Source organism: Mirounga angustirostris, unplaced genomic scaffold (genome assembly GCF_029215605.1).
Source record: "Mirounga angustirostris isolate CCGP_5_RB_7025 unplaced genomic scaffold, mMirAng1.0.hap1 SCAF_11, whole genome shotgun sequence".
In the NCBI taxonomy this organism is placed as follows: domain Eukaryota; kingdom Metazoa; phylum Chordata; class Mammalia; order Carnivora; family Phocidae; genus Mirounga; species Mirounga angustirostris.
The window spans coordinates 12,559,273-12,587,047 of NW_026991719.1; the positions used below are offsets into that span (position 1 = coordinate 12,559,273).

Consider the following 27,775-nt stretch of genomic DNA (forward strand, 5'->3'; position numbering starts at 1 on the left):
TCCTGTGGAGGGATGAGAATACTGAAGTGCAGAGTCCATGATTTGTCCAAGACCATAAATCTACTTGGTAGATTCACCATTAGGAACCAGATCTCTGCTCCCAAGTCCACATTAGAGGCTAGAGAAAACCAGAGTATATCAAGGAGTGAAAAAGAGCATTGGAGTTATTCGGCCTGGAGAGAACAGAAAAGGAGAACTGTAATCTGTTACTTAAAGATAATGGTTGGATGCGCACCAAGGACCAGCAAGTTCTCCATTGGCAGAGTAATAGCTCAAAGGGAGATAAAATGCCATTGCTCTGGATTATAGTCATTTTACAAGTCAGCTAATAATCGCCCCACATTTCTTCAGAAAAGTTCCCGGCGTTAGTCTCAGGAGAAAATAAAGCCGATGTTTAATAGCCTCGTCAAGGGCGCCTGGGTGGCTCAGATGGTTAAGCGTCTGCCTTTGGCTCAGGTCATGATCCCAGGGTCCTGGGATCGAGTCCCGCATCGGGCTCCCTGCTAGGCGGAGAGGCTGCTTCTCCCTCTGCCTCTGCTTCTCTGTCTCTCTGACTCTCATGAATAAATAAATAAAACATTAAAAAAAGGGGCGCCTGGGTGGCTCAGTTGGTTAAGCGACTGCCTTCGGCTCAGGTCATGATCCTGGAGTCCCGGGTTCGAGTCCCGCATCGGGCTCCCTGCTCGGCAGGGAGCCTGCTTCTCCCTCTGACCCTCCCCCCTCTCATGTGCTCTCTGTCTCTCTCATTCTCTCTGTCTCAAATAAATAAATAAAATCTTTAAAAAAAAAAAAAAACATTAAAAAAAAATAGCCTCATCAAATCTGATTAGGTGTTAGGATTCTAATTTAAATGCTGACAATGTGCCAATTACCTAGAGACTAATTCCTTTAAGTTTTCTCTTCAGCTCAGTCCACTCTAGGTAGTATGCATCAGGAGATTTTAAAATATTGTTATTCAACAACTCCTACAGACTTCAGTAGGTAAGTATGGACAAATGAAGGCTGAAATGCTGCGTTCTTAAAAATAAATACACTGCCCATATTTGAATAAAAGACATACTCTTCTGTGGGCCAAGGTTTCCAATCCTGGGTGTGGGAGTCCGCTACTGCTCCTTGCCAAAAAATCTCTGAGACATTAAGCTTATTACACAGAATGTTTCTGACCTTTCCCATGTTTGCGTAAGAAAAATGAAGCACAGACGTTTTTAGGAGTGGGAAGCAATTGTCTTGAGCCTCATAGTATCAGAGGAGTGGATTTGTCAGTCTATGGAGGAATGATTCTTACTAAATATGTAAAAGTGTATCTACTCTCATTTTTGAGAAGTCGGGAACAGGAGACACACCTGCAAGTCACATATTATTAATTAATTAGAAAGTATGCACTGAGCCTCTACTTTGAAGTAAGCGGTATGCAGAACAAGGGACCTGGAGCATTTTTAGTGATACAGAAAGAAGAGAAGAGGAACAGATGTAAACTTCTAAGCTCAGGACATTTATTCTAATAAATAGGTAGAAAAGACATACCCATGGAAAGCTAGCAAACAATTCAAGATGGTGCATAGTAAACATAAAATGAAAAAACATCGATAATCCTATCATAAAATTAGACAGTTTAGGAGAAAGAACAGGAATTATGGAGGCCTAGATTGAGCAGCAAAAGCTTCATCAAGATGATACTTATCAACTAGAATTTGGAAGGATAGGATTCAGATGAATGGAGACTGGGACTGGGCAGAAAGAAAGGAGGAAGGCAGGAAAGTAATGGAGAATTTAGGAACAGACCGTAGACTAGTCTATCTCTTGGGTACAATTAAAATTGATCATTCATTCTTTCAGAGGGCAGCCAGTAGGGGATGATGTATGCAAAATGATGCTGGAAATAAATCTGATGATAACTTTAAATGTCCATCATGTCTAACTATTCTAGATAAGGCTCTTTTGCTGACAAAGAACAGAAGCCACTCAAACTAACTCAAGTGAAAAGGAAATAGGAGAATTGTAAGACTAACAGGAAACCTCTTGTACATTCAAAAGCAGTTCATGGGCCAGGAACCAAGGACCCTCCATTTGACTTAGGGCCACATCATCTCAGCTTCTTCTTTTTTTTTTTTTCTTTTCCTTCTTCTTGGGGGTGGAGGGGCAGAGGGAGAGAGAGAGTCTCAAGCAGACTCCACGCTGAGTGCAGAGCCCAACACAGGACTCGATCTCACAACCCTGAGATCACGACCTGAGCCGAACCCAAGAGTCAGGCGCTCAACTGACTGTGCCACCCAGGAGCCCCTTGGGAGAAAGAGAATCTTAAGCAGATTCTCACTCAGCGGGACCTGGGTGGCTCAGATGGTTAAGCGTCTGCCTTCGGCTCAGGTCATGATCCCAGGGTTCTGGGATCGAGTCCCACATCGGGCTCCCTGCTCCTTGGGAGCCTGCTTCTCTCTCTCTCTCTCTCATGAATAAATAAATAAATAAAATCTTTAAAAAAAAAAAAAAAGATTCCGCACTCAGCGAGGAGCCTGACTCGGGGCTCAATCTCACAACCCTGAGATCATGACCTGAGCTGAAATCAAGAGTTGGATGCTTAACTGACTGAGCCACTCAGGCGCCCCATCAGCTTCTTTTATGTCTGCCTCATTCTTTCTCTTTCTCTCAGTCTACCTACTCTGCTTATTTATCTTGCACATGGTTAAAATATGCCTAATCCCTTTTTTTTTTAAAGATTTTATTTATTTGACAGAGACACAGCGAGAGAGGGAACACAAGTGGGGGAGAGAGAACACAAGTGGGGGAGAGGGAGAAGCAGGCTTCCCGCCGAGCAGGGAGCCCAATGCGGGGCTTGATCCCAGGACCCCGGGATCATGACCTGAGCCGAAGGCAGACGCTTAACGACTGAGCCACCCAGGCGCCCCCCCAATCCCTTTCTTGACATCAAAATCTTTTACTTCCAGCATCTGTTATTGACTAACTACATCCTCTCATTTTTTCAGTTTAAATGCTTAAGAGAAAGAGAGGCTCTACTATTTAGTAGCTGGTCAGGCAGTTCACTGGCTGGTTTAGATTAAGTATCCGCCCCAGTCCAACTAGCCATCACTCCTAAGCAAGAACTCCCCACCTCCCGCCCCTACCAGAGGTGTCTCCCTGCACTGGGAGCTCTGGGGAGAGCTATCTAAACCAGAAGAAGAAATAGACTGACATGTCCCATGCTCTATAGAACCATTAGACTTCCAGGGACCATTTGGTGTGTTCCATACACATTTGGGAAACAACTTCTGGTCTGTTTCTCTGCTTCTAAGAAGGATTTCCCCAGAGCTTTCTTCTGAAAGAGCTATGATATCCTGAAAGGAGTTGGTCCTCAATCAAATGCTGACTCTACCACTTCTGAAAGTGAGCTTCAGTTTGTCACCTGTAGAATGAGGATAATAGCACCCATCTGTTGTCTGGACATAAATGAGATAATGCAGATGCTAGTCTCTGCTTGGCACAAAGCAAGAACTTAGTAAATGGGATTTCTTTAATTACTTTTGATATTTTATGAATATTCCATAACAGAAAATTATTTGCAGTGCATTTTTACTTATTTTTTAATTACACAAGTGATATATGAATGTATCTGAATATTTAAAAGCAATTCCTAGACATTATATTAATTCAGTGTAAATATATTCACAGTAAATATTTTAGGGTGTGTTTTTAACAAAAAGTCTTTTTAAAAACACAGAACCACAATACCTAGTATATTAAAAATAATTCCTTAATATCACCGGTACTAAATCTATATTTGATTTTCCTCAGTAGTCTCAAAAGTATCTTTTTATGGTTGTTTGATTTGAATCAAAATCCAAAAGGAGTCCACACATTGCACTTAATATGTATTACACATCCCAGTAGGTCTATAACCATTCTCCTTCCTTTTTAAAAAATTTTTTTCTCCTTTTCTATGCCATGTATTTGTAGGGAAAAAAAATGGAGTCATTCCTGTAGAATTTTCCAATTTGGGATTTGACTGTATCTTCATCATTTAGCAGATTCTTTTATCCCTACGTTTCTTGAAAACTGGTACATAGATATAGAGGCTTAGTTAGATTCAAATTATTTTTCTGGCAAAACTAGAAAACTGTAATTTTTTATACTATCTTTTATGTTTAAAAGTTATGAATTTGAAATAGCAGCTCAACAGTTCCCATGGCATTTTGCACTTAGGAGTACAAGGTTCCCAAGAGAAAAGGAGGTAAGCCATTCACTCTGGTTTCTGCCTCATGCAGAAATGAGTCACTCATGCAGGAGTGAATCACCTTCACTTGGAGAATTAACAGTACTTATGACTGCTTTCTGTCAGAAAACGCAGATGGAAGTCATAATTACTACTTTATCTGTAATTGATTTATCAGAGATAGCTTTAGTCATATACATCTTTGGCTGAAGATGTTCACGTACCTTTAATTAAAGATATAAATTCCTTGCCTACATTCTAAACTAGGAACAAAAATGTCTGAGATGACTAGTGAGTAGAGAAAGTGCCAGAAGAAAATAAAACTTCCTTCGAAATTTTTATGTTTTTCTGTAATTGTTTAAAATGAATCAATACAATCTATGGATGGAAAAAGCAAACTGAGGTACACTGAAGCAGGACTACAGTATTGTTCTGGAGTGCTGGGGATGCCCATTAAATAAGAGCCCTCTCTTCTCTACCTGTGTTAGGAACAGAGAGCTAGATAAAGAAATCGAGAACAATAAAAATAATTTTTTCTATGCCTGATAAAGCTATTGGAGAAGTGACTTAGGTCCACAGCAATAATGAACTTGCAAACACCTGATCTCCTACATTACATGTGCCATTCCCCTAGTCAGGGACAACCATAGGCCTCTCTGAGCCCAGAGTACATGCCAGATTCTTTTTCTCAAACTCACCTCTTAATAACTCACTCCCCTTTCCCTGGAGGGAGGCAGAAAGTGAGTGAGGAATCAGGGTGCAGCAAAGAGTGGTAACTCAATGGAAGCTTAATCAACATGGAAGTAAGTAGAAACAAGTGTTCCCCCATCACCGAAGTCCATCATATAAGAGTATCAGTGGTAGAACCAGTTTTAACACAGCATTTTCAGCAATGAACACCCTCACATTTAGTTGGTCCCAACACACATCAACTTCCCCACTATCGCAGCTCATGTTCGACTGAACAAATATTTGCCAAGATAGAAGACACTCTTTGCCCACCAGAGGCTCATCCTCTAGTGGGTTCTCAGACAAGTGCACACAAAACTGGTGTGCACCCCACTGTGCTAGGCGTTGTACGGGGAGTTGTGGCAGACATTGAGCTGCTCTGCTCAGATATCCCTTGAAGAAAAGATTCACTCTCCAGCTGCAGGGACTGTGGTGAGCTGACAGCCTCCAGTTGTTGGTTCCTTCAGAGCCCACTTCTGCTTTCAAGCTATGGTCAATGCTCTTCTTGGACAGTTCCTCAGTTCCTGCTCAGTGACTAAACCAGATAGTAACTAAGGTCACACTCTTTTTGGGTGGCCCCAGCCCATGACTAGCAAAGTGGTGATATAAGGGCCTGGCCATTTCCACCCAAGACAGGACTCCTCCGCTGGGCAATCTCTGTTACCAAGCTTCCCATTAGGCTGGCATAGGGTGACCAGCTGTCCTGGTTTGCTGGGACTGAGAGATTTCCCAGGATGTAGGACTTTCAGTGCTAAAATTGGGCAATTTCCAGACAAATTAGGATGGCTGGTCACTTTCACTGGTGTAGACCTTGTCAGGTCTGCCTCAGGGTCTGACAGCTCCCTTCCATCCAATCTTGTGTCCTTCCCTTTGCCTTTCACAGGTATTACTCCCCAATAAACTTTTTGTCCCCCTGGTTTCATCTCAGTGTCTGCTTCCCAGAGCATCCAAGACAGGGGCCCATATAGCACAGAACCCAGGAGGGACCTGAATACTGCAAGAGATGAGACTGAAAGAGAGAAGGAGGGCAGGGGAAGATTAATTTGACAATTACGGGGATGCTCCTGGTATAACTTTTTCAGTGGGCTATTTGTCCTGCACCCTTTGAAAAAGCGAAGAGGCATATGTAAATACTCAGACTTCAGGTTCCCTAAAAGGCATTTGAATACTCAAAACGAAGGCTTTGCCAAAACAGACAAATAAACAAACCCAACCTTCTTGTCCCTGTGTCCTTCTTTAGTTTTTTTAAAAGATTTATTTATTTGAGAGAGAGAGAGAGAAAGAGTGCAAGCGGGGGGAGGGGCAGAGGGAGAGAGAATCTCAAGCAGACTCTGCCCGTGCTGAGTGTGGAAACTGACTCGGGGCTCGATCCCGTGACCCTGAGATCATGACCTGAGTCAAAACCAAGGGTCAGACGCTTAACCCACTGAGCCACCCAGGTGCCCCCCCACCGTGTCCTTCTTTAAACATGCTTGTTACTGGGGCGCCTGGGTGGCTCAGTTGGTTAAGCGACGGCCTTCGGCTCAGGTCATGATCCTGGAGTCCCAGGATCGAGTCCCGCATCGGGCTCCCTGCTCGGCGGGGAGTCTGCTTCTCCCTCTGACCCTCCCCCCTCTCATGTGCTCTCTCTCTCTCTCATTCTCTCTCTTTCAAATAAATAAATAAAATCTTTAAAAAAAAATAAAAATAAATAAACATGCTTGTTACTAATTTCTATGATTTAAGAAGAAAAATGAAAGGAGCTTCAGCTTTTCTGCAAAGTATTCTTAAACTCAGGAGAGATTGTGGGTGAAGAAATGGGAACACATCCTTCAGAGCCAGGACTAGGATAAGGAGAGCAAGGTACTCAGGTATAACATTTAGGGAGGCCCTCATTGTCATGGTTTTGTGAGTACAGAGTCCGCACCTGCATGAACCTGAGAGTGAGCACCTCCTTAAATAGTGCACCCAGCTGCCTGGCTTGCCTCACCCTAGTCCCAGCCCTGGCATCCATAATAGTATTAGGCAACTTACACACTACATTGGCTCTTTCCTGCCCCAGGTACAAAGCCATCGTCCGGCCAATGGATATCCAGGCCTCTCACGCTCTGATGAAGATCTGCCTCAAAGCTGCATTGATCTGGATTATCTCCATGCTTTTGGCCATCCCAGAGGCTGTGTTTTCTGATCTACATCCCTTCCATGAGGAAAGCACCAACCAGACCTTCATTAGCTGTGCCCCATACCCACACTCTAATGAGCTACACCCCAAAATTCACTCCATGGCTTCCTTCCTGGTCTTCTACATCATCCCACTGTCGATTATCTCTGTCTACTACTACTTCATTGCTAGAAATCTGATCCAGAGTGCTTACAATCTGCCTGTGGAAGGGAATATACATGTCAAGAAGCAGGTGGGTGCTTAGGATTGATTCATTTCCTCTTTAGGGCTTGGATCTCTTTTGCATGCCACTGGCAAGTACATTATTTAGGTGGTCACGTCACCTGATTCTGCAATTAGAGGAGGTGGGTGATGGTAAATGGAAACTCCTAACCACAGAAGCCCAGGAATTCAGGTGTTCTTTATAATCTTGTTCTCTTACTAAAGACCTAAGCTAGGGAGGTGTGGAGAATCTGAAAGATTTGAAGGATGGGTTTCTTTTTGAGAACTATCTGAAAAAGTATTGTTAACAAAATAAAATATTGAGATTCATAGGGATGTGACGTCTTTTTTTTTTTTTTAAGATTTTATTTATTTATTCATGAGAGACAGACAGAGAGAGAGGCAGAGGGAGAAGCAGGCTCCCAAGGAGCAGGGAGCCCGATGTGGGACTCGATCCCAGGACCCTGGGATCATGACCTGAGCCGAAGGCAGACGCTTAACCATCTGAGCCACCCAGGTGCCCGTGGGATGTGACGTCTTTAAACTCCAGTCACATTGTTTGGATAGGAAGAGAGTTACCACATGGGGACAAAGCAGAGGGAGCAGGAAAATAAGGCTGGTTGAAGAAACAGAAGTAGTTTGATTAAGACAGACTCACACTGATTTGGGTTCAAATCCAGACTTAATGACTAACTCACTCTCTCTGAACCTCAGTTCTGTTACCCATGATATAGGGTGATAACCCCACTATTGTAAGGCTGTGTGACGATTAAAAGACAGAGCATATGTGTGACCTAGAATGCCCAGAATGCAGAATGCCCTCCGTATGTGTTAGACTCCCTCCGCCATCCCCCATAACGCTGCATAATTTCAAACTTCAGGTATGAATAGCAGAAACCAGGGGCTCCAGCTTTCTCCTCTTTGTCAGTGCTTGCTTTCTAATCCAAATGTAGATCATGTGGGATTTATGATGGAAAAAGCAGAAAGACTCCCCATCCGTTTAAAGGTACAGCTTACTCAGTTGGTGGCTTCACCCTATAAAGTTCCTTTTTTTTTCTTTTTGCCTCAATTACGAGAGTAGCAGTTCTCAGTGAAACGGTCTCCATATTTGAAAGACCTCTCAATAGCGAACATCCATTGTACCTCAAATTCTTTAATAAGAAAGATGTTTCCCCTTTGCAGAAGTGGCAGAGGGTGTTGGGAGCAAAAGGAGATGCTCAGCCCACTTTGTCTAAGGACCTTCCTGTATAGTATAGCCCAGAAATAACTTGAGATAAAAAAATAATAATAATAGGAAGTTATTTTGGTTTGGCCAATGAGAAAGAACAAAGCTGGCTGCTTCTTTTGAGCATCAGAGGAAATAAGAAATGATTAACTGTGGAGCCAAGAAAGATGTGAAGTCATAGGGCTGATAAACTGCACCAGTGTTCTCCTGAGGAAAAAGAGGTCACTTACTAAAATTTCATTGTGCAAGCCATTCAAGCAGGTAATCAACTTTGTTTAAAGATCTGTTCTCAGTGGCACGTTCTAACTATATTCTACTTCATGGATTTCTGCTTCCTGGCTTTTCCATTTCTGTGTTTCTGACTTTCCCCCCTTTTATGCCATCTGTTTCTGTTGCTTTCCTCCCGTTTTATCGGATTTTCTCTTGTCCTCTTTCTCCTGTTGAACTCTTTTTCTGTGGCTTTGTGAGCTCATCTATTTCCCCAATTCTTTTTCCCTGTTTTTCTTTGCTGTCTGAATCGTTGTCTCTCTGCATTCATCCCACACCGTCCCTTGGTCCCTCTGTCTCCATGTGTGTGACTCTCTCGTTAGATTGAATCCCGGAAGCGCCTTGCCAAGACAGTGCTGGTGTTCGTGGGCCTCTTTGCCTTCTGCTGGCTCCCCAACCACATCATCTACCTGTACCGCTCCTACCACTACTCTGAGGTAGACACCTCCATGCTCCACTTCATCACCAGCATCTGCGCCCGCCTCCTGGCCTTCACCAACTCCTGTGTGAACCCTTTCGCCCTCTACCTGCTGAGCAAGAGTTTCAGGAAACAATTCAACACCCAGCTCCTCTGTTGTCGGCCTGGCCTGATGACCCGCTCTCATAGCACTGGCAGAAGTACCACCTGCATGACCTCCTTCAAGAGCACCAACCCCTCCGTGGCCACCTTCAGCCTCATCAATGGAAACATCTGTCATGAAGGGTACGTCTAGGCTGCTCCTTGACCCTGTCACCCCAGGGGTCCCAGGTTTTGCTTTATGGCTAAAGAACCCTCACATCTGTTGTTGTCTCTATACCCTCCAAAGACCCTTTGGTAGGCTATGAGTTTGTAGGCAGGTTGCAGAGAAGCCCAAATGGATTGCTGTGATGTTTGAAAGGCGCATCGAGGCTTATGTTTTCCATTTCAACTTCTGAATGCTTCTTCTGATGTAGAGCCAACTCTCCCCTTTTTAGAAAAGGGAATAAGAAATTATTCTTTTAAGCATCAAGTCCTGATATATGGCTATGGCCAATTAAGTCATAGAAACTCTATGAGCCACCAGATTTATATAGCTGAAAAATTATACATTAAATGTCCACTTTGTGAAAGACTTCACCTTGTCATTTCTTAAAGCAGAAACTAGCGCTTTAAAAATATGATTTGAATAATTTTTCAGGAATATTTATAATTACAAACCAAGGAACTGTTTTTTACACTCCTAACATGAAAGCCAACCCTATGAAAAAGTCCCATGTATGAGGGACCATTCCCAAATTGATAACACTGGAAGCCAGTTTAAAACAAATCCCTGAGTGTTGATTGTTTTTAAAAGATGTTACTGGGGACATAGGAGAAACACTCAACACATCATTTTAAGGCAAAAATACAACCAAACACATAGACACACTACAAAGATCCATGTGAGGCTGTGGATTGATATCTCACACTCTGAATTCTAACTCAGTGGAGATCCTTTTTGCTGTTTCCCCATTTCAATCATCCATGGCATAGTTAGTTCTATCATAGAACAGAAATCCTTGTGGGAAAAAACTGATCATACTCTCAATTCATTATTTATAAGTACATAAAGTATAGTATTTATTTTTGGTATACAGATTTTCAGCCAAATGTATCTACTTAGATTTGGCTGTCCTTGTCTGCTACATTGAAGCAGTAATTTCTTATGGAAAGAAAAAGGAGGGGGGAATCACATCTGAGTGGAAACAGAAACATGTTTACATTTAACACATTTAACATATGCTTACCTAAAGTCTGTGGGAGGAAATGAATAAAATTTCAGTAATATATATTTCTGTTTGAATATGTCTAAGTCATTTACAGGGGGCTTAGCTTTCAGAACGGATTGTAAAAGAGCTACAGATACATTAAGTTTCTAGTTAAGAATAGTATTTATGCAACAGCCGTGTGTAGAAAAATACAGGACTGAAATCTTATTTTTCTGAGTAAAGAGATCTGACGATCTTACTTTAGAAACCCTGAACCAAGTTTTTCTTGACTCCAGGATAGGCCGATTCTGACAGACTGCAAACATGTTAACCCACTTTCAGATAAACCCAGATTCTGCAAATGTGCCCTAAGGTGTATCCCTCACATCCAAAGACGATTTTAGTTCTGGTTTTCTCTGTCCAAGTGAGAAGGAACTGTCAGCTCTCTTTTCCACAGGGCCTGTATGAAAACACTTTCATCTCTCGATAAAAGGACGTGCTCACTGCCTGCAGAGCTTTAGAAGTTAGCACAGAGACCGTTGTAAAGACCTGTGTTTACAGCTGTATTAGCTGGAGTGAGACCTCTTCACTTCTGTCTGCTGCATGCACTTCTATACTGTACCCACCTGCTTTCCTGGTAGTCAGCCCATAATGACACTGGACAGTTTGAAAAGCAAGACAGGCAGTGTAGCTGAAAGGACCGAGATTTGTAGCTGGACATCCCAACTCTGCCTACGTATGAGTTTAGCTGTCAGCTTCCCTTCTCTCAACTCATTTTTTCATCTCTAGAAGGAGAGGACAGTACTAAAATCCCTCTATTGCGAAAATCCTTTGAGTCTTGTCATTGTTTCTAGTTCTGTCTCTAAAGCATTTACACAGCCCACCCGCTCACAGCTGCCCCACTTCTGCTACGTTTGCAACAACTCCTCTTGGGAGACCCTTCAACCCACCTTCTACAGTCCTGTTCACACTAGTGGAATGGAAGGAGACAGACACTGGAATAATTTGTATGAATCATGTCCCAGTAGCTTGTTATGTTTTGGAATTAAAGCTGAAAGACACATAAGAAAACATATTGCTCGATCTCCTCATTATACAAAGGGTACTTTTCCTGCTCACCTCCAACCTCCATGCACCTGTCATCATGAACTACTACCCCACGATTTTACCCTTGGATTTCTTCAAAACTCTTGAGTATGCAGTGACTTCGTACCTAGTTAGGGGCTGCAGTGTCTGGCATTCTGGGTACATAGTGTGACTTGCAGATCTCTGATCTACCTGCTTTCAAAGACATTTTGGGAGTAGGACTCGTCTTAATGTCTCCTTCAGGTAACATCGTGGCATAGATTGTGTCGGTCTCCTCCCTAGCTTCTGGACAAACAGTGAGGAGATTGAAGTCTAGGTCTAGCTGTGTGTCATGAGACCAATCTTATCACCTCTTTGGGACTCCTGAATGAAAGGGTTGGAGAAGGCCTCTGCCAGCCAGTGACCCAGAACTGGTAAAACTATTCTGTGAATCAGCTGAACGATGGACCCAAACCTTCTTATTGGGATGGACTTTGCCAGGCCCTTCTCTAGGGAAGTCAACTTCTTATTCCACCTCAAGAACCTAGAATTACGGTGAGAGACACCCCAGCCCCCACGTGATATCACCTCCCTGTTAGGGCAGAGTGTGGCAGGGGCTGGAGCTAAGACATTTCACGCCTGGCTTTCAAAGATAATCAGGTTTAGCACTTATGTCTTTGGTGAGGGAAAAAAATCAATTTTTGCCATGGAAAACCATCTGTGTTTATTCAATTGACAGACACTACCTTTCAGTCTATCTTAAATTGAGCCTCCCTGAGGCAGGCAGCTCAACAGTGATAGATGAAGCAATAAAGCAAGGCAGTCTTCCCACCAACGGCTGCTGCTGGCAGGGAAGGCACAGCTGCTGTGAGGAGCCATATTCTCCAGCAAGGTGGTCCTCCCTGCCTGGCGCAGATGAGGCCCCTCCCTGTTGGTGATCTGTTGGTTCCCCATAAATGTGGATGGCTAAACCCTGTTCTTCTGGCTGCCCTCACTCCCCCTCACTGAACCTGGCCTTCTGCCCCATTAATGAGCCCTGGATTTCCCTCTTTGCTACACAAACCATTTGGTTTCGGGTTCATCTTGAAGGATGGCGAACCCTTAAGTAGAGAAACAGTTTAGAGGCTGCTTCAGATGAACCAAACTCAGCTTGTTATGAAAATGCCCACTGGACAGAAATAAATGAACTTGTCCATAGGATACGGGCACACCGAAGTTATAAAGTCTTGGTTTACGCCAAAAGTACAGGTGGTTAGTGGTTTCAGAGTCTATTCATGTACCAAATGTCTTCTAGGAATAGAGAGTAGCTTTGTTTGGGGGCTACAAGTTGAATGACATCCTCAATCTGTGGACTAAAAGGTGGCTAAGTCACTTTCCCAAAAGCCAGATAGAAATGATCGCCCTGAGACCCTGACCATATGAGAACTGAATGAATAGTACTCACTTCTGTGGTGGTGAGGTGGGGGGTGGGGGGCTGAGGGGGTGGCAAACTTTCTTGCCATTTCTGCCCTTCACATCCAGGTCCCAGGGGAGCTGTTGTTAGAGGGTGGCTCTGAACTAACCCTGGGTTGCTGGGAGGACTAGAGCACATTTTGCACATTTGTCTAATGTTCAGCTGAATTTTCACAAAATGGATTAACAACTGAAAACAAAGAAATTATTCACTCTCCTGGGGCCAGGTTTTGTGTCAGCTATTCAAAGAAACAAAGCCCTAACAAGCTCTAGTTTATTCTGTATGTGACAGTCATTCCTCTCGGCTCCCACCTTGACAGTCCCCTCCAGCCCCCCACTGCCAACACAAACACAATAACTTTAGTATCAAACCACCTCTTATCATAACTTTGTCCTTCAAAGACACCCTTTTCTTAGGTACGGGCCACGCATGAACTCCAGCTGAATATATACAGCGCAGTCAATAAATCGCACACTGGGAACAGACTTTTCTTCTGTGAAACCGCACTAGAAATGCACTCAGTGGAATTTATCTAATTTTTTAAAAATTTAAGAGCCCCTGGGTTAAAATATCACATGTCCACGATTAATTCAAAAAATACTTTGCATTTACCTAGTGTTCATGGTCTATAAAACACTTTTACACTCATTGTCTCATCTAATCCAAGCCTTCCCTGCTGGCCAAAGAGCTGCTTAACAGTCTTTACTATGGAAATTTGTAAATGACATTTACTAGTGACCATCTATTAAAAGACCCACGCAACTATGAGGCTGAAGCATGCAGCTACAGATGTTGACCCGTATTTGACCTCCAAAAGGGTGATTTCATATGGTCCACCGTAATCTGATCTCATTTATAGTCACGGCCATTCTGTGATATTGAAGAACAGTGCTGATCATCACTTTCCTAGTTTACAGGATAGCCTGTGCCTGCAAAGTTGAGTCTGTTTAACTTGGCCTATGGCAGGGAACCAAGTCATTGTTGGTTTCCCCAGAGAGGCCTATTAGCTGGAACAGGATTCCATGTCACACTGAAGCGGAAATCTGTGTTTGTGTGAAACCGCAACGGAGTTCTGTGGCTCCAGAAGCGCCGGGAAGGGAGGGGCTCGACGTCACCAAGCACCAATGATGTGCCAAGTGCAGTGCTGAGCACATTTCTATTCTTCCTCACGAGTCCCTTGAAAAGCATTCAGATGATGAAGCTGAGGCTCAGGGAGATCACTTCACCATCCCAAGGTCACACGGCACAGTGGAATGGCAGAGTATTAATGTGGACCTGATCTCTCTTAAGACCCCGTCCATTCCACTGCTCAGCATGGCTTCCCAAATCCAGCCCATGTGAGAAATTAACTTCCCAGTATCTGATAGTCCCGTCCCTACTCTAGCTTTTGTCCAAAGGCATGAGCTACCGAGGAGGTTGAGGAATATACACAAAGGGCATGGAAGATGTTTCTAAGCACGTAAGTTAAGGACTCGCTGCAGGCAGAGACTGAAATGTAGCACAGAGTAGGTGGGCAAGGAAGTCCCTTCATTCAGTTGCCCTCAGAGACACAATTCAGTTGCAACTGGAAGCCCTGGGAAGAATTTCCCACTTGGTTCTGTGACTAACCAAGGAGAAAAAAAAACCTTGGCAAACAGCCATATACAGAGGATCCAAGTGAGAACAGTCAAGCCAGGCATCCTTCTTTCAATTAGGATTCGTTGGAGAACAAGTATTGGTAAAAGGTGGAACCCCTTCCCCATTCCCACCCTCCCCTGCCAAACAGTAAGATATGATAGCAGATGGTTTTCTGGAAGCCTGGAGACCCCGGCTACATGAATAGCCTTTTTTTTTTTTTTAAAGATTTTATTTATTTATTTGAGAGAGAGAATGAGAGAGAGAGAGAGCACATGAGAGGAGGGAGGGTCAGAGGGAGAAGCAGACTCCCTGCTGAGCAGGGAGCCCGATGCGGGACTCGATCCCGGGACTCCAGGATCATGACCTGAGCCGAAGGCAGTCGCTTAACCAACTGAGCCACCCAGGCGCCCTACATGAATAGCCTTTAAACAGAAAAATCTCTCCTGGACTAAGTTACGAGCTCAGGTATGGACTTAGGCATCTGAGTGCCTAGCCCTAGGTGCCCTGTTAAAAACACAGATACCATCGTGTCTCTGCCCATTCTGAGCTCACATTCTAGAAGGTAAGATTATTTCCCCTTTTTTCTCCAAATTTAAAATTCATTCCCAGAGCCATATAATGACATGGCAGGACTCACATAATTTTATGGTCGTTTAAAAGGATCATTTTAATGGACAGTAAAACTTCACACATTCAACACCTCATTAATTCTCAGATGAGCTTGAAAATTTTGGTATACCTCGGGATTTCAGTTGTTCAAGGTACATTATATAATTTAGGGCTGTTGTGAATCCATATTTTTTCACCACTTTGCTTCAGTTTTAGCCAGTGCTACTGATATATCGTTACTGATAATGTATAATAACATTAAGAAAGTAAAACTGACCAAAAAAAATTTCTTCCCCCCCTGTAATCTGGGGTTAACAGATTCAAACACGACCTTTCTTGCATCCAAGTCAGCAGAATTTTGGGTAATAAAATTTGTTGAAAAGGTCTGAGTTGTAAAAATACATGGCACAAACTTCTTTATGTCATTTTCTGTTTTGTTTTAAATATTAGACTCCTATTTTGTAAATTATAATTGTACTTGTTACTATTAACTGTAAATATTTATTGCATCACAAATGTGCTCTGTGTTAAATAAGTCAGAACAAGTTCCAGGTGTGGTACTTAGTATAAATAATGTCATGGCTTGGCTTTACCTAGACTCCTTAGACTAATGAATTATTTATAAGAAATTCACAATATTAATGTGAATGATTCAGATCCTTTTAAACGTGCAAACTTAACTGTGTGACCCTGTGAAATTCTGTCTATGAAGTGTGCTCAATGATTGTATTCTTGTTTTTCAAGACATGTTTCCAGTGCTTCTATCACATTGTACGTGATCTGTGCGACATTAAGTCAAATCAGTGTAGCTGAATATTTAAGTCATAGAAGATAAGAAATGTGTTTTATTTCTTAATATAATAAGGCATACTTTATTAAATGGACAGATGCATGTATTCGATGTTCAATAAAAATAAAAAGCTGTTGCATGGATATAGTCGGTGGCCATCTGCTCCGGGGCTCTTCTTCCGTTCCAGAACCATCTACATTAGAATCACCCAGGCTGCTTGTTGCAAAATGCAGATTCTCCCAATTCTCATTGGACTGGGAACATCTGGGGGTTTGGCCCAAAAGTCTGCATTTTAAAACAGGCTCCCCAGGTGATTCCTCAGATCACAAGGGTTTTGTTTCATTAAACTTTTACAGTATATATTTAACTTTTGAATAAGTAAGCTTTTCTCACGATCCAAAATCAAAAGCATAAAAAAGGTATTCAGGGAAAAGTCACGAGGCTACCTCACAGTTCCCAGCAGCCATCACCACTCCCCGCTGTTTTATGTGTACGCTACTGGACACTTCTTATGCACTTGCCAGGAAATACAAATGTGTGTTTTCCTGCAGCCCACCACCATTTTACAGAAATGGCAGCACATTGTATGCATTGTTTTGCCCGCTGTTTGCTTCACTACATACCATATCTTGGAAGTCTTTCCATATCATTATACAAAATTCTTCCTCATTCTTTCTTATATCTGCATAGCATTTACTTATTCAATCCCCCTTTGATGAACACTTAGGTTGTTTCCAGTATTTTGCTTTGATGAACCGTGTTGCAATGAATATATAATCTCACACATGAGCAAGTGTTGCTGTAGGAAAACATCTTAAATGTGCAATTGCAGAAATAAAGACCATATACTTTTATAATTTGACAGTTATTCCAAATTGCTCTCTTTAGGGCTTAAATACCAAAGTTTGAGAACCTCTGTTTTCTGGGATAATCCTAGTCATCAGAGAGCAGGAAAGCACGAAAGAAGTAACACAATTGGTTGCAAATGGGGGCTGTCGATGTTCCCTGCACTCCAGGTAAGAAGAGCATGCCTATCAGATATAGCGAAAAGATTCCTTGAGGCGCACACTGACAGCCATGCCAAGGAGGCCCCAGAGTGCAGGGCTGTATATAACCACGACCACGGGGTCTCTTGGGAGAAGGCTCTCTGGATGTATCACCCACCGGTTAAATCGCGAACACTGAAAGTGTCAATGTTTTAAATAGCTAAAAGTAGTGATTCATGATTGTGCCTAAAGTAGACCCTGCATCTCTAGTTTTCCTGGATTAGATGGGAAGATGAGCCGACTAAAATCTTTGAGACACCCAGGGTATAAAAATCCAATTGACATTTAAGGTTGGTCCATGTTAATTGCTGAGAGAAAGCCCAGGTGAATTTTCTTATCAGAAACTCTAAACTCTTTGTAAGCACGCTGCCTACCTTGTCAGAAAAGCAGCTTTATTGATGCGTAGATTGTAACATTGAGAATTTAATATTCTCTTTAAAGTCTTGGATTATTGAAGTTGGAAGATACCCCAGAGAATGCCCAGACACAACCGCACATCTCACAAATGAGGAAGTTAAAGAAAGTGTCATGATTTGGGTTTCCACTTGGTCATCAGGCTTTAGAAAAATGAAAACAATTGGCTTGGAGATGACATGGGTGAGGAGAGGTTCATCAGGCCCTTCTGCTAGAGGGAAGGTAAATCTATGCATGGCTATCTGCTAACACATCAGGCAGAGAAACTTCCTGGTCACTCGGCTCAACATTGATAAACTTTGGCTTCTACTATGAGATATCAGATAACATCAAGAAAATGACACAAAGGCAGGCGTCTTGTCCCTTGAATATGGACTGAACTGTGTTCAATATTATAAAAATGAAATTTTAAGAGCACAATCCCCCCTGCTTCCCAGAACTGAGATCAGGGAAGTCAAGCATTTTGCTCCAGGTCACTTGTCAACTATGACATCTACCCAGTACGTTTCCCAGTGTCCCTTCCCACCTTCTGTGACAGCCCAGTGCTCCTCAGTGCCTCTCAGACGGACTGGACTAGCTCTGACTCCCCAATGTGCTATTTGCTAGAACAGTCTATGTTCGTGGGTCCACTCTTTTTTTTTTTTTTAAGATTTTTATTTATTTATTTGACAGAGAGAAACACAGCGAGAGAGGGAACACAAGCAGAGGGAGTGGGAGAGGGAGAAGCAGGCTTCCCCGCTGAGCAGGAAGCCCAATGCAGGGCTCGATTCCAGGACCCTGGGATCATGACCTGAGCCGAAGGCAGACGCTTAACGACTGAGCCACCCAAGCTCCCCTTGTGGGTCCACTCTTGAGGAGTTTTCCAGGATACTGCTACTTAAAGTATGGTCTGTGGGGGCGCCTGGGTGCCTAAGTTAAACGTCTGCCTTCGGCTCAGGTCATGATCCCAGGGTTCTGGGATGGAGTCCCGTGTTGGGCTCCCTGCTCAGCGGGGAACCTGCTTAGCAGGGAACCTGCTTCTCCCTCTCCCTGCCACTCCACCTGCTTGTGCTCTCTCTCTCTTTCTCTATCAAATAAATAAATAAATAAATAAATAAATAAATAAATAAATAAAATCTTTTAAAGAAATGCAAGCTCTTGGGCCCGGCCTCAGACCTTCTGCATTAGAATTTTAACAGATCCCCAAGTGAATCCTATGCATATTCAACTTGTGAGCACTGACAGAGGACATCATTTACTGTGAAGAAATCCCCAGTGGGCTTGATACTTCTGCTGTGCCATCTGGTGGTGTCACACCAGCCTTCTGGCTTGAGAGCCCTGGAATCTCTTTCCTCATGTGGCCTCTTTACCACCTTAGTCATTTGGACCAAACTCTGTCCATACAGATTGGCCAAATGCCCCAGTGTTCTATCCCTGCTCTCCAGGGACTGGGAATATACCTAGGCCTTCCGGGCCTAGAGTCATCCTAGAACTCATCACACAATTATTTTTCCTTTCTTGTGGTCTACTAATGAGGTCAACTAACAGTGGCAGTTGTCTGTTGTACTCAAGTCATTCCTTAGGGCACCCGGGTGGCTCAGTTGGTTAAGCAACTGCCTTGGGTTCAGGTCATGATCCTGGAGCCTCAAGTCATTCCTTGCCCAGAAAGACTAATTTTACCTGATAGTAAGTAACTAATGGGACGTGTCATGCTTCCCAAATTCCCATGAGAAACTTTTGTCCAAAAAAAACCCAAAAACCCCACAAAACTGTAGTACTATATGGTGGCTAACTGAACATAAAAAATAAAATAAAAGATTGATAAAAATTGTATCTGCTTATTGCTCAGTGATTTTTTTCAAAGAACTAAAAACTATCACCCATTTACCCACCCCAAAGAAGGTACTGAGTTTCTGATTAGATGCTGTTGTTCCAGTTTTATCTAAGAAGAGGCTGTTAAAAGCTCCAGTGTACCTACCCTCTCAGAAGCAGAATCGAGATTACAGGCAAAACCTTGTTTGCTGTCCCTTTAAAGTAGGAGGGTGTAGTTCTGTTTGGACAAATACAAAAAGAAAACATCTCACAAGCCAAGGGTGAAAACCAGTTAGGTCCTACCTGAATGTTGGGAAGGGAGCAAAGGGCCATCAACCCCTGTTTCTGCCTTGTTGCACATTTTAAGAGAACATAGAAAAGAGGTCACTCCAAATTGTGCAGATGCCTAACAATAAAAGCCAGTCCCACTTAGATGCTAACTGGTTATTTATATTCAAAACTAAAACCGCTCTCTCTCAATATCCTTCGCCTCTTGTTGTGTCCCCTTTGCCTTCTAATGGTTGTCAAAATTCTCCCATTCATCTAAACTCAAAACCTGCTTAAGATTCTCTCTCTCCCTCTCCCTCTGCCCCTTCCCTCACTCTCCTGCTTACTCTTAAAAAAAAAAAAAAAAAAAAAAAAATCCTGATGCCCAGGCCCTGCCCCAGAACAACTGAGTCAGAATCTCTGGGAGGGGAGAACCAGGCATCCCTATTCGAAGTTCCCCGAGTGATTGCAATGAGCAGACAAGGTTAAAGACCATCTCACCTGAGATGTCCTCTTACATCTCAGCTGGCCTGAATCCAACCCATTCCTCAAAGCTCAGCTCCAGGGTTCTCTCCCTGTGAAGGCTTCCGGCTTTCCTGTGCTCAAACAGCCCTTTCTGCACGGGCCCTAGCTTTTATCATAAACCGCCTTGAATTATATTTACTTGTGTGAATGCTGGTCTCTCCCACTAGATCAGGGATTGACAAACATTCTCTGTAAAGGGCCAGGTAGTAAATATTTAAGGCCTTGTGAGATCCACAGTCTCTGTCAAGACTACTCAACCCTCTTGTTGTAGCATAAAATCAGCCACAGGTAACATGTAAATGAATGAACGTGGCTGTGTTTTAACAAATCTGTATTTGCAAAACCTGATGGTGGGCTAGATTTGGCTTGAGAGCTGTAGTTGCTGACCCCCCAGCATAAGACTAATACAGCACCTTAGGGGCAAGAATCGTTCAGTCTCTCTCTCCCTCACTCACCCTCTCTCTCCCTCCCTCTCCAGCCCTAGTGTCTATCACAGTGCCTGAATCATTGACAGAAACCCACAAAACTCCCTTTGTGGGGGTCTATGTGGTCATTCTCTCACAACCGAGCCTAGAGCATGGGTAAGGCAAAGTGAAGCAGGAGGAGTCAAAGTTTGTCAATTTTGCCTTTTAGGCAAATATTAGCATTTACCTTACTTCTCATCCTCAACAGAACTGTCAAACAGTCTCCATTTGCAGTGCACAGAGTCACTCATCAACCGTGAAAATGCGCTCCTATGCGAGGACTAACTTTCTTTTTTTTTAAAAGATTTTATTTATTTGACAGAGAGAGACACAGCGAGAAAGGGAACACAAGCAGGGGGAGTGGGAGAGGGGGAAGCAGGCCTCCCGCCGAGCAGGGAGCCCGATGCGGGGCTCGATCCCAGGACCCTGGGATCATGACCCGAGCTGAAGGCAGACGCTTAACGACTGAGCCAGGCGCTCCGAGGACTAACTTTCCATGTCCCTTCTACCATGCTACAGGCTGGTAAGCATCTTGAGATTTGTAAGGTGCAAGCATCTGAACAGAGATCAGTGTTTGTAAGAGGTAGCTGTCCAATTTGCAAACCCAAACTGTAGGAAAGCAGCCTGATTAGCATCACCAACTAATGTTGACATAATTCACCATTACTGAAAAACTATGCCCACTCCAGACATCAGTGAAGGAACCAGGGCTCCCTGGCCTATAACCACAGACAGGTGAGCCTTCGACGGCCCCTTAATGTACATCACTGTAGGTGGTCACACTTGTTTTAAGGTGTCTTAGCCCGTTTGGGCTACTATAACAAAAATACCATTGACTGGGCAGCTTATAAGCAACAACAATCTATTTCACTCAGTTCTGAAGGCTGGGAAGTCCAAGATCAAGGTGCCAGCAGATTTGGTGTTTGGTGAGAGCCCACTTCCTGGTTCAGAGGTGGCTCCTTCTTGCTTGTCTCACACAGTGGAAGGGCTAAGAGCTCTTTCTCAGGGTGCTTTCACGAGAGCACTGATCCCATTCGTGAGGACCCTCACAACCTAATCACCTCCCGAAGGCCCCACCTCCTAATACCATCACCCTGGGGGCTAAAATGATAGCACATGAATTTGGGGGAGACACATTCAGTCCACGGTATAGGGGTTCATTTTAATAAGGAAATATGCCTTGTATCTCCTAATTCACGTTTCTTCTCCCTACTCTAAAATGTGTCTCAGGCAGTAAGAAGAAAGGCTGTGTGCAAACTGCTGGATTGGAACACACTGTACCAGAGCAGTAAGAATACTAAAATAAATGAAGAGTATGAACAAAGAAAAAAGAGCTAATATTTGGCAATCACATGATCATCTACAAATGCAATATCACATCACCTCTAAAGAGCAGGGGCTCCGCATCGGGCTCCCTGCTCAGCAGGGAGTCTGCTTCTCCCTCTGACCCTCCCCCCTCTCATGTGCTCTCTCTCTCTCATTCTCTCTGTCTCAAATAAATAAATAAAATCTTAAAAAAAAAAAAAATTCCGGGCGCCTGGGTGGCTCAGTTGGTTAAGCGACTGCCTTCGGCTCAGGTCATGATCCTGGAGTCCCAGGATGGAGTCCCGCATCGGGCTCCCTGCTCGGCGGGGAGTCTGCTTCTCCCTCTGACCCTCCCCCCTCTCATGTGCTCTCTCTCATTCTCTCTGTCTCAAATAAATAAATAAAATCTTAAAAAAAAAAAAAAATTCCGGGCGCCTGGGTGGCTCAGTTGGTTAAGCGACTGCCTTCGGCTCAGGTCATGATCCTGGAGTCCCGGGATCGAGTCCCGCATCGGGCTCCCTGCTCGGCGGGGAGTCTGCTTCTCCCTCTGACCCTCCCCCCTCTCATGTGCTCTCTCTCATTCTCTCTGTCTCAAATAAATAAATAAAATCTTAAAAAAAAAAAAAAATTCCGGGCGCCTGGGTGGCTCAGTTGGTTAAGCGACTGCCTTCGGCTCAGGTCATGATCCTGGAGTCCCGGGATCGAGTCCCGCATCGGGCTCCCTGCTCGGCGGGGAGTCTGCTTCTCCCTCTGACCCTCCCCCCTCTCATGTGCTCTCTCTCTCTCATTCTCTCTGTCTCAAATAAATAAATAAAATCTTAAAAAAAAAAAAAATTCCGGGCGCCTGGGTGGCTCAGTCGGTTAAGCGACTGCCTTCGGCTCAGGTCATGATCCTGGAGTCCCGGGATCGAGTCCCACATCGGGCTCCCTGCTCGGCAGGGAGTCTGCTTCTCCCTCTGACCCTCCTCCCTCTCCTGCTCTCTGTCTCTCATTCTCTCTCTCGCAAATAAATAAAATCTTAAAAAAAAAAAAAAAAAAGAGCAGGGGCTCAAAAATCCTGAGGCTCTGCCCCTTCTCTGTAGAAAGTCAGTAGAGCCGAAGCCACATAAGACGCTAAGTCTGGCTGGTGAGAGCACACCACCTGTCCTAGGCCTCTTGTCTTAAGCTACAGCTTGCTCCGGTCCCATAATTCTGGGGCAAGGAACTACTTTCTGCAAAATTTACAGTTGGGAAACTGCTCAAGAGTTTGAAGGGATGTAGCATTTCCCAGGAAGCCTTTAATCAAGGAGACGGGAGCTGAAATGAGGATCCCTATGTAGGAGGACTGGGGAGACCAACATTCCAGAATATAGACAACCCACAGAGACTGGCCTATGGCTGCTTGAAGACCGATAGGGTCCCAGGCAGGCCTGTGCAGCTAAGTATCCCAATTACCCTACAGGACTGCAAGGAACGTGAGACCCTTGGTCTAAGGGGGACGACCTCAGGCCAGTAGAGGGAGGAATGTGAGCCCCTAATGGGCTTCAAGGGGCGGACCCAGCCAGAAGAGTGGGGTCCCATCGAGTCCTGCCCTGGCTGTCGGTCATGGGAAGTCTGGACCTGGCTAACCCTAACTTCTAATTCTGTAGTCCCAGCAGATAAGGGTTTTGATCGGAGGGGGGCAGCCCCAGGTTTCCTGAGAGTGGAGTCCCAGGATTAGCCAGGTGTCAAGGTGGTGACATTTAGGGAGGAATGCAGGAATTACCCACACTCTAGTGGAGGAGACACCACAGAGCATCCCCCCCCGCCCCCGCGCGCCCGCAACGTGGGAGGCCCAAGTTGAGGCAGAGTTGTCAGGCTGAGGAGCCCCCTCATTTCTGCCTGCAGGGCCTCAGAAAGAGGAAGACCTTAATCTAGTGAGATTGGGCTACAGTCCTGCAGAGCGAGGAGACCCAAGAACTACCAAGAGCCAAGGCGAGGACCTAGTGATAAGCGATAATTCCCGCCAGCAGAGAGGGTCACATGTCCCCAGCGCCCTTTTCTTCGTCGTAGGAGGCCGACAGCTCAGCCCAGGAGCTCCTCATTCGTGCCTGGAGCTCTCAGTCCGGGAGGCCCTGGGAAACAGGGAGCAGTGCCAGTGACGCCGAGGGAGGAGTTCTGGCCCCAACTGGAGCCCAGGTGAGGACCCTGAATACTAAAGAGAGGACCTGTCCCCAAAAGAGGAGGGTGCCCAGAGCCCCTGCTGACAGCCCTCAGAGACCCCTAGCGGCCTTGGCCGGATATGGCTTACTCTGACTTTCGCCTTGAAAGCTCTGGAAGGTGAGGAACTTAGCCTGGCAGACGCAACGTCGGGTTAGTGGACAGGGAAATTTCAGGACTGCTCAGGTATCGAGGTAAGGGCGTTGAGTGTGGACTGAAGCAACCACCCTGCCCAGCACCAAGGAAGCCCCACGAAGAACTGCGCTAGCCTCAGCACTGGGAGCCCTGGCACATTATTTGGCTTGTCTGTGGAGCGCACCACGGAGGGGAGGGCCGAAGTCTAAGTGGGGTGGCCACGGTTCTGCTACAGGAAGAATCATGGGTCCTAAGTGGAGTTCTGGTGAGACCCTGAGTGCTAACGAGGGGACCTTTCCTTCAAAACGGGGGAGGGGCCAGCCACGACTAGGAGCTGCAGGTAGGGATAGACAGATGCAGTGCGTCTGAGCTTCCTGTCTAGCGACTGAGGAACATAAGGGCTCGAGTGCAAAGCTGATAGACCCAGATCAGCAGATGGAGGAGCCCCAGGCTTTGATGTCTATCAGTGGGGTCCCAAACAGTCCTGCCCCTGCTGTCAGCCCTCGGAGGCCCCATACAGCCTCGGACATACCGAGGCTCACCCTGACTTCCACCTTGGGGAACTCGGAAGGGGAGGACCTTGGTCTGAAGGGCATGAACTCTAGTAAGTGGAGGGTGGAGTTCCAGGACTGGTTTGGTATGAAGGTGGAGATCCTGAAGATGGACTGACACAAACACCCAGTGCCCTTGCCCCCCAGCTCTGGGAGGTCCCAGCAGAGCCGTGGTGTGACCTGCTTGAAATGTCCCAGGGAGAGAAGGGCCTCGTCTAAGGAAGTGGCCCCAGTTCTGCAGCAGGAGGAGACCAACGCCCTAGTAGGATTCCAGATTGAGGACCCTGAGTGCTAATGAGAGGACCTCCCCCGAAAAGAGGGGGCAGACCAGAACACTACCCATGCTCTCAGCTCCAGGAGGCTTGAGGCAGGTGGATCCAGGTGTGGTGTGACCCAACTTCCCCTCCAGTGACTCAGGGAAGGGAAGACCTTGATCTGAGCCTGGTTGACTCAGTTCAGTAGAACGAGGAGTCAGAAGTCTGACACTGAGCCAACGTCAGAACTCTGGGTGAGGACTGAGCTAATGACCCAGTGGAGAGCTGTGGGATCCCATAGAGTCCTCACCCTGTTCTCAGCCTTTGTAGGCCCCAAGCAGCCTTGGCAGGCTGTGGCTCACCCTGAACTTCCAACTCTGAGGTCCCATTTAAGTAAAGACCTTGGTGTAAAAGGCATGGGCTCAGGTCCCCTGAAGGGAGAGTCCCAGGACTGGTCAGGTGTCAAGGTGAGGATACTGAGGGAGGAAATGGGGACCAGTCACCCCCCCAATCGAGAGGGTTGCACCAAGCCTCACCCCTGGGAGGCCCAGGGCAGAGCTGACAGATTCAGGTGCCCCCTGACTTCAATTTGCAGGGTTTCAGTAAATGAAGGCCTTGGTTTAAGGACTGGTTGCCCCAGTTTAGCAGAGAGAGGAGTCCCAGGCCCTGTGGGGAGTGAAGGTAAAAATCCTGTGGGAGCAATGAGAGAAACCACTCCAGAACAGAGGAGGCCATGGAAAGTCTTCCTTGTGGTGTCAGCCTGGAAAGCCACGGGCAGAACTGTTTGGGTGAGAGGACTCATTTCTTAGGGGGCAGGGGAGCGGGATCAGAGGAGAACAGAGAAGCGAGGGTCCTGGTCCCAGCCAGGGCTGGCAGGCTGCAGCCTAAGGCACACTCTGACTTCCTCCACCAGGGCCTCAGGAGACAGACTGACTGAGAGAACAGAAGCCCTATGGGGTCCTACAGCAGTGCCTTCAAGGACACCTACATGGGGCATTTTTAAAGCCACAGTGACATCTCCCTGCTGAAGGGACTCACACCCTTTTATGCTCCTCCTCCAGGGGCCCGCGTCAGGTGCCCTCCTGTCACACTCGTGCCTGCTGTCCCTAACCACACTCATGCCTCATGGTCAGAAGAGTAAGCCCCGTGCCTGGGAGAGAAGCCGACAGGCCCGAGGTGAGAGCCAGGGTCTTGGGGCAGCTCAGGCCACTGCAGCAGTGGAAGAAGAGGTCCCCTCTTCCCCCTTGCTTGTCTGTCAGGGTGCACCCCTGAGCTACCCTGCAACAGGCCCTCCCCAAAAGTCTCAGAGGGCCTGATCTACCAGCAGTCCTGATGCAACCATTTCAGGCTGAAGTTCTGATGAAGGTGCCAAGAGCCAAGGGGAGGAAAGCCCAAGTCCCTGCCAGGCCCTGCCTTCCCCTGAGAGCTCTCACACCGATCCTCTGACCGGGAAGGCGGGCATGTTGGTGCATTTTCTGCTGTACAAGTATAAAATGAAGGAGCCCCTTACCGAGGCAGAAATACTGAAGGTTATCAACAAAAAGTACAAGGAGCAATTCCCTGAGATCCTCAAGAGAACCACTGAGCGCTTGGAGCTGGTCTTTGGCCTTGAGCTGAAGGAAGTTGACCCCAGCAGTCACTCTTACACCTTTGTTAGCAAAGTGGGCCTTCCCACCGAAGGGCGTCTGAGTGACGGCGTGGGCTTCCCCAAGAACGGGCTCCTGATGCCTCTCCTGGGTGGGATCTTCATGAATGGCAACGGGGCCACTGAGGAGGAGACGTGGGAATTCCTGAATGTGTTGGGGGGTCTATGCTGGGAGGAGGCATCTCATCTTTGGGGAGCCCAGGAAGCTCATCACCAAAGATTTGGTGCAGGAGAAGCACCTGGAGTACCGCCAGGGGGCCGACCGTGATGCTCCTTGCTACGGGTTCCTGTGGGGCCCAAGAGGCCACGCCGAAGCCAGCAAGATGAAAGTCCTGGAGTTTGGGGCCGAAGTCAGCAATACTGTGTATCCCAGTGCCTTCCAGGGCTGGTATGAAGAGGCTTTGAGAGATGAGGAAGAGCGAGGCCAGGCCAGAGTTGCAACCCAGGCTGCCACTGGTGCCCCGGCCAGTGCCTGCTCCAAGGCCACGTCCAGCAGCCCCCCTCAGCCCTAGTGAAGTCGAAGATGGGGTCTTCACCTTGCCTTTGGAAAGGGCTGTCAACCTCCTAAAGTAATGTGGAGTCAGGTGGGGCTGGAGAGAGCAGAATCTCTCTCTTCGTTGTGTTCTTGTTATTCATAAATAACGTACAGATTGACCTCTTTTTTCTTATCTTTCCAATGTGTTCTTTTTAAAAATGTTTATTGAAATTCAGAATCTAAGCTTATGAATAACATGGCTCACATATTTATCGCTAGTTATCAAATTTGAGAGTAATGGTTTTGTATTTTGTAAAACAAACTGAAAATCCTTGCATCTTTTATCGTGAGCCAGTACAAGAAAAACATAGCCCTGGAATAGGGATTTTCATTAAAATGTAAGAGAACTGCACTGTGAAAATGTTGAAATAACAAGATAGTGGAAAAAAAAAGAAAAGTAAAAAGTTTTTACTTTTCTTGGTTTTTCTTATTTATTTTGCTCTTTCTTTGGGTAGAATTAAAAGATATATACCTGGACTTGCTTAGCTTTTCAAGAATGTGGGAGAAAATAAATGGTCATGAATTAGAACTCTTGCTCACCATCTCTTTTGTTCACCAAACATGAATCGAGCATCTGCTCTTTGGAAGGCTTCATGCTAGTTCTAGGATGTGTACACAAAGAACACTCAGCCCCTGC

General features: G+C 45.5%; 2 protein-coding genes across 2 annotated transcripts in view; both read left to right on the top strand.

The window, feature by feature from the left end:
- Positions 1 to 12,997, top strand: part of GRPR (gastrin releasing peptide receptor) — a 34,511-nt gene extending 21,514 nt beyond the window's left edge. The window contains exons 2-3 of the mRNA XM_045875192.3: positions 6,975 to 7,326; positions 9,111 to 12,997. Coding sequence (XP_045731148.1) covers positions 6,975 to 7,326; positions 9,111 to 9,500 — 742 coding nt within the window. The 3' untranslated portion in view covers positions 9,501 to 12,997. The remainder of the gene's footprint in view (positions 1 to 6,974; positions 7,327 to 9,110) is intronic.
- A 13,058-nt stretch (positions 12,998 to 26,055) lies between these two features.
- Positions 26,056 to 27,115, top strand: MAGEB17 (MAGE family member B17). The gene is given in 2 exon segments (XM_045872784.1): positions 26,056 to 26,760; positions 26,762 to 27,115. Coding segments are annotated over 2 exon segments (1,038 nt in total). The 5' UTR covers positions 26,056 to 26,076.
- The last annotated feature ends 660 nt before the right edge of the window (positions 27,116 to 27,775 follow it).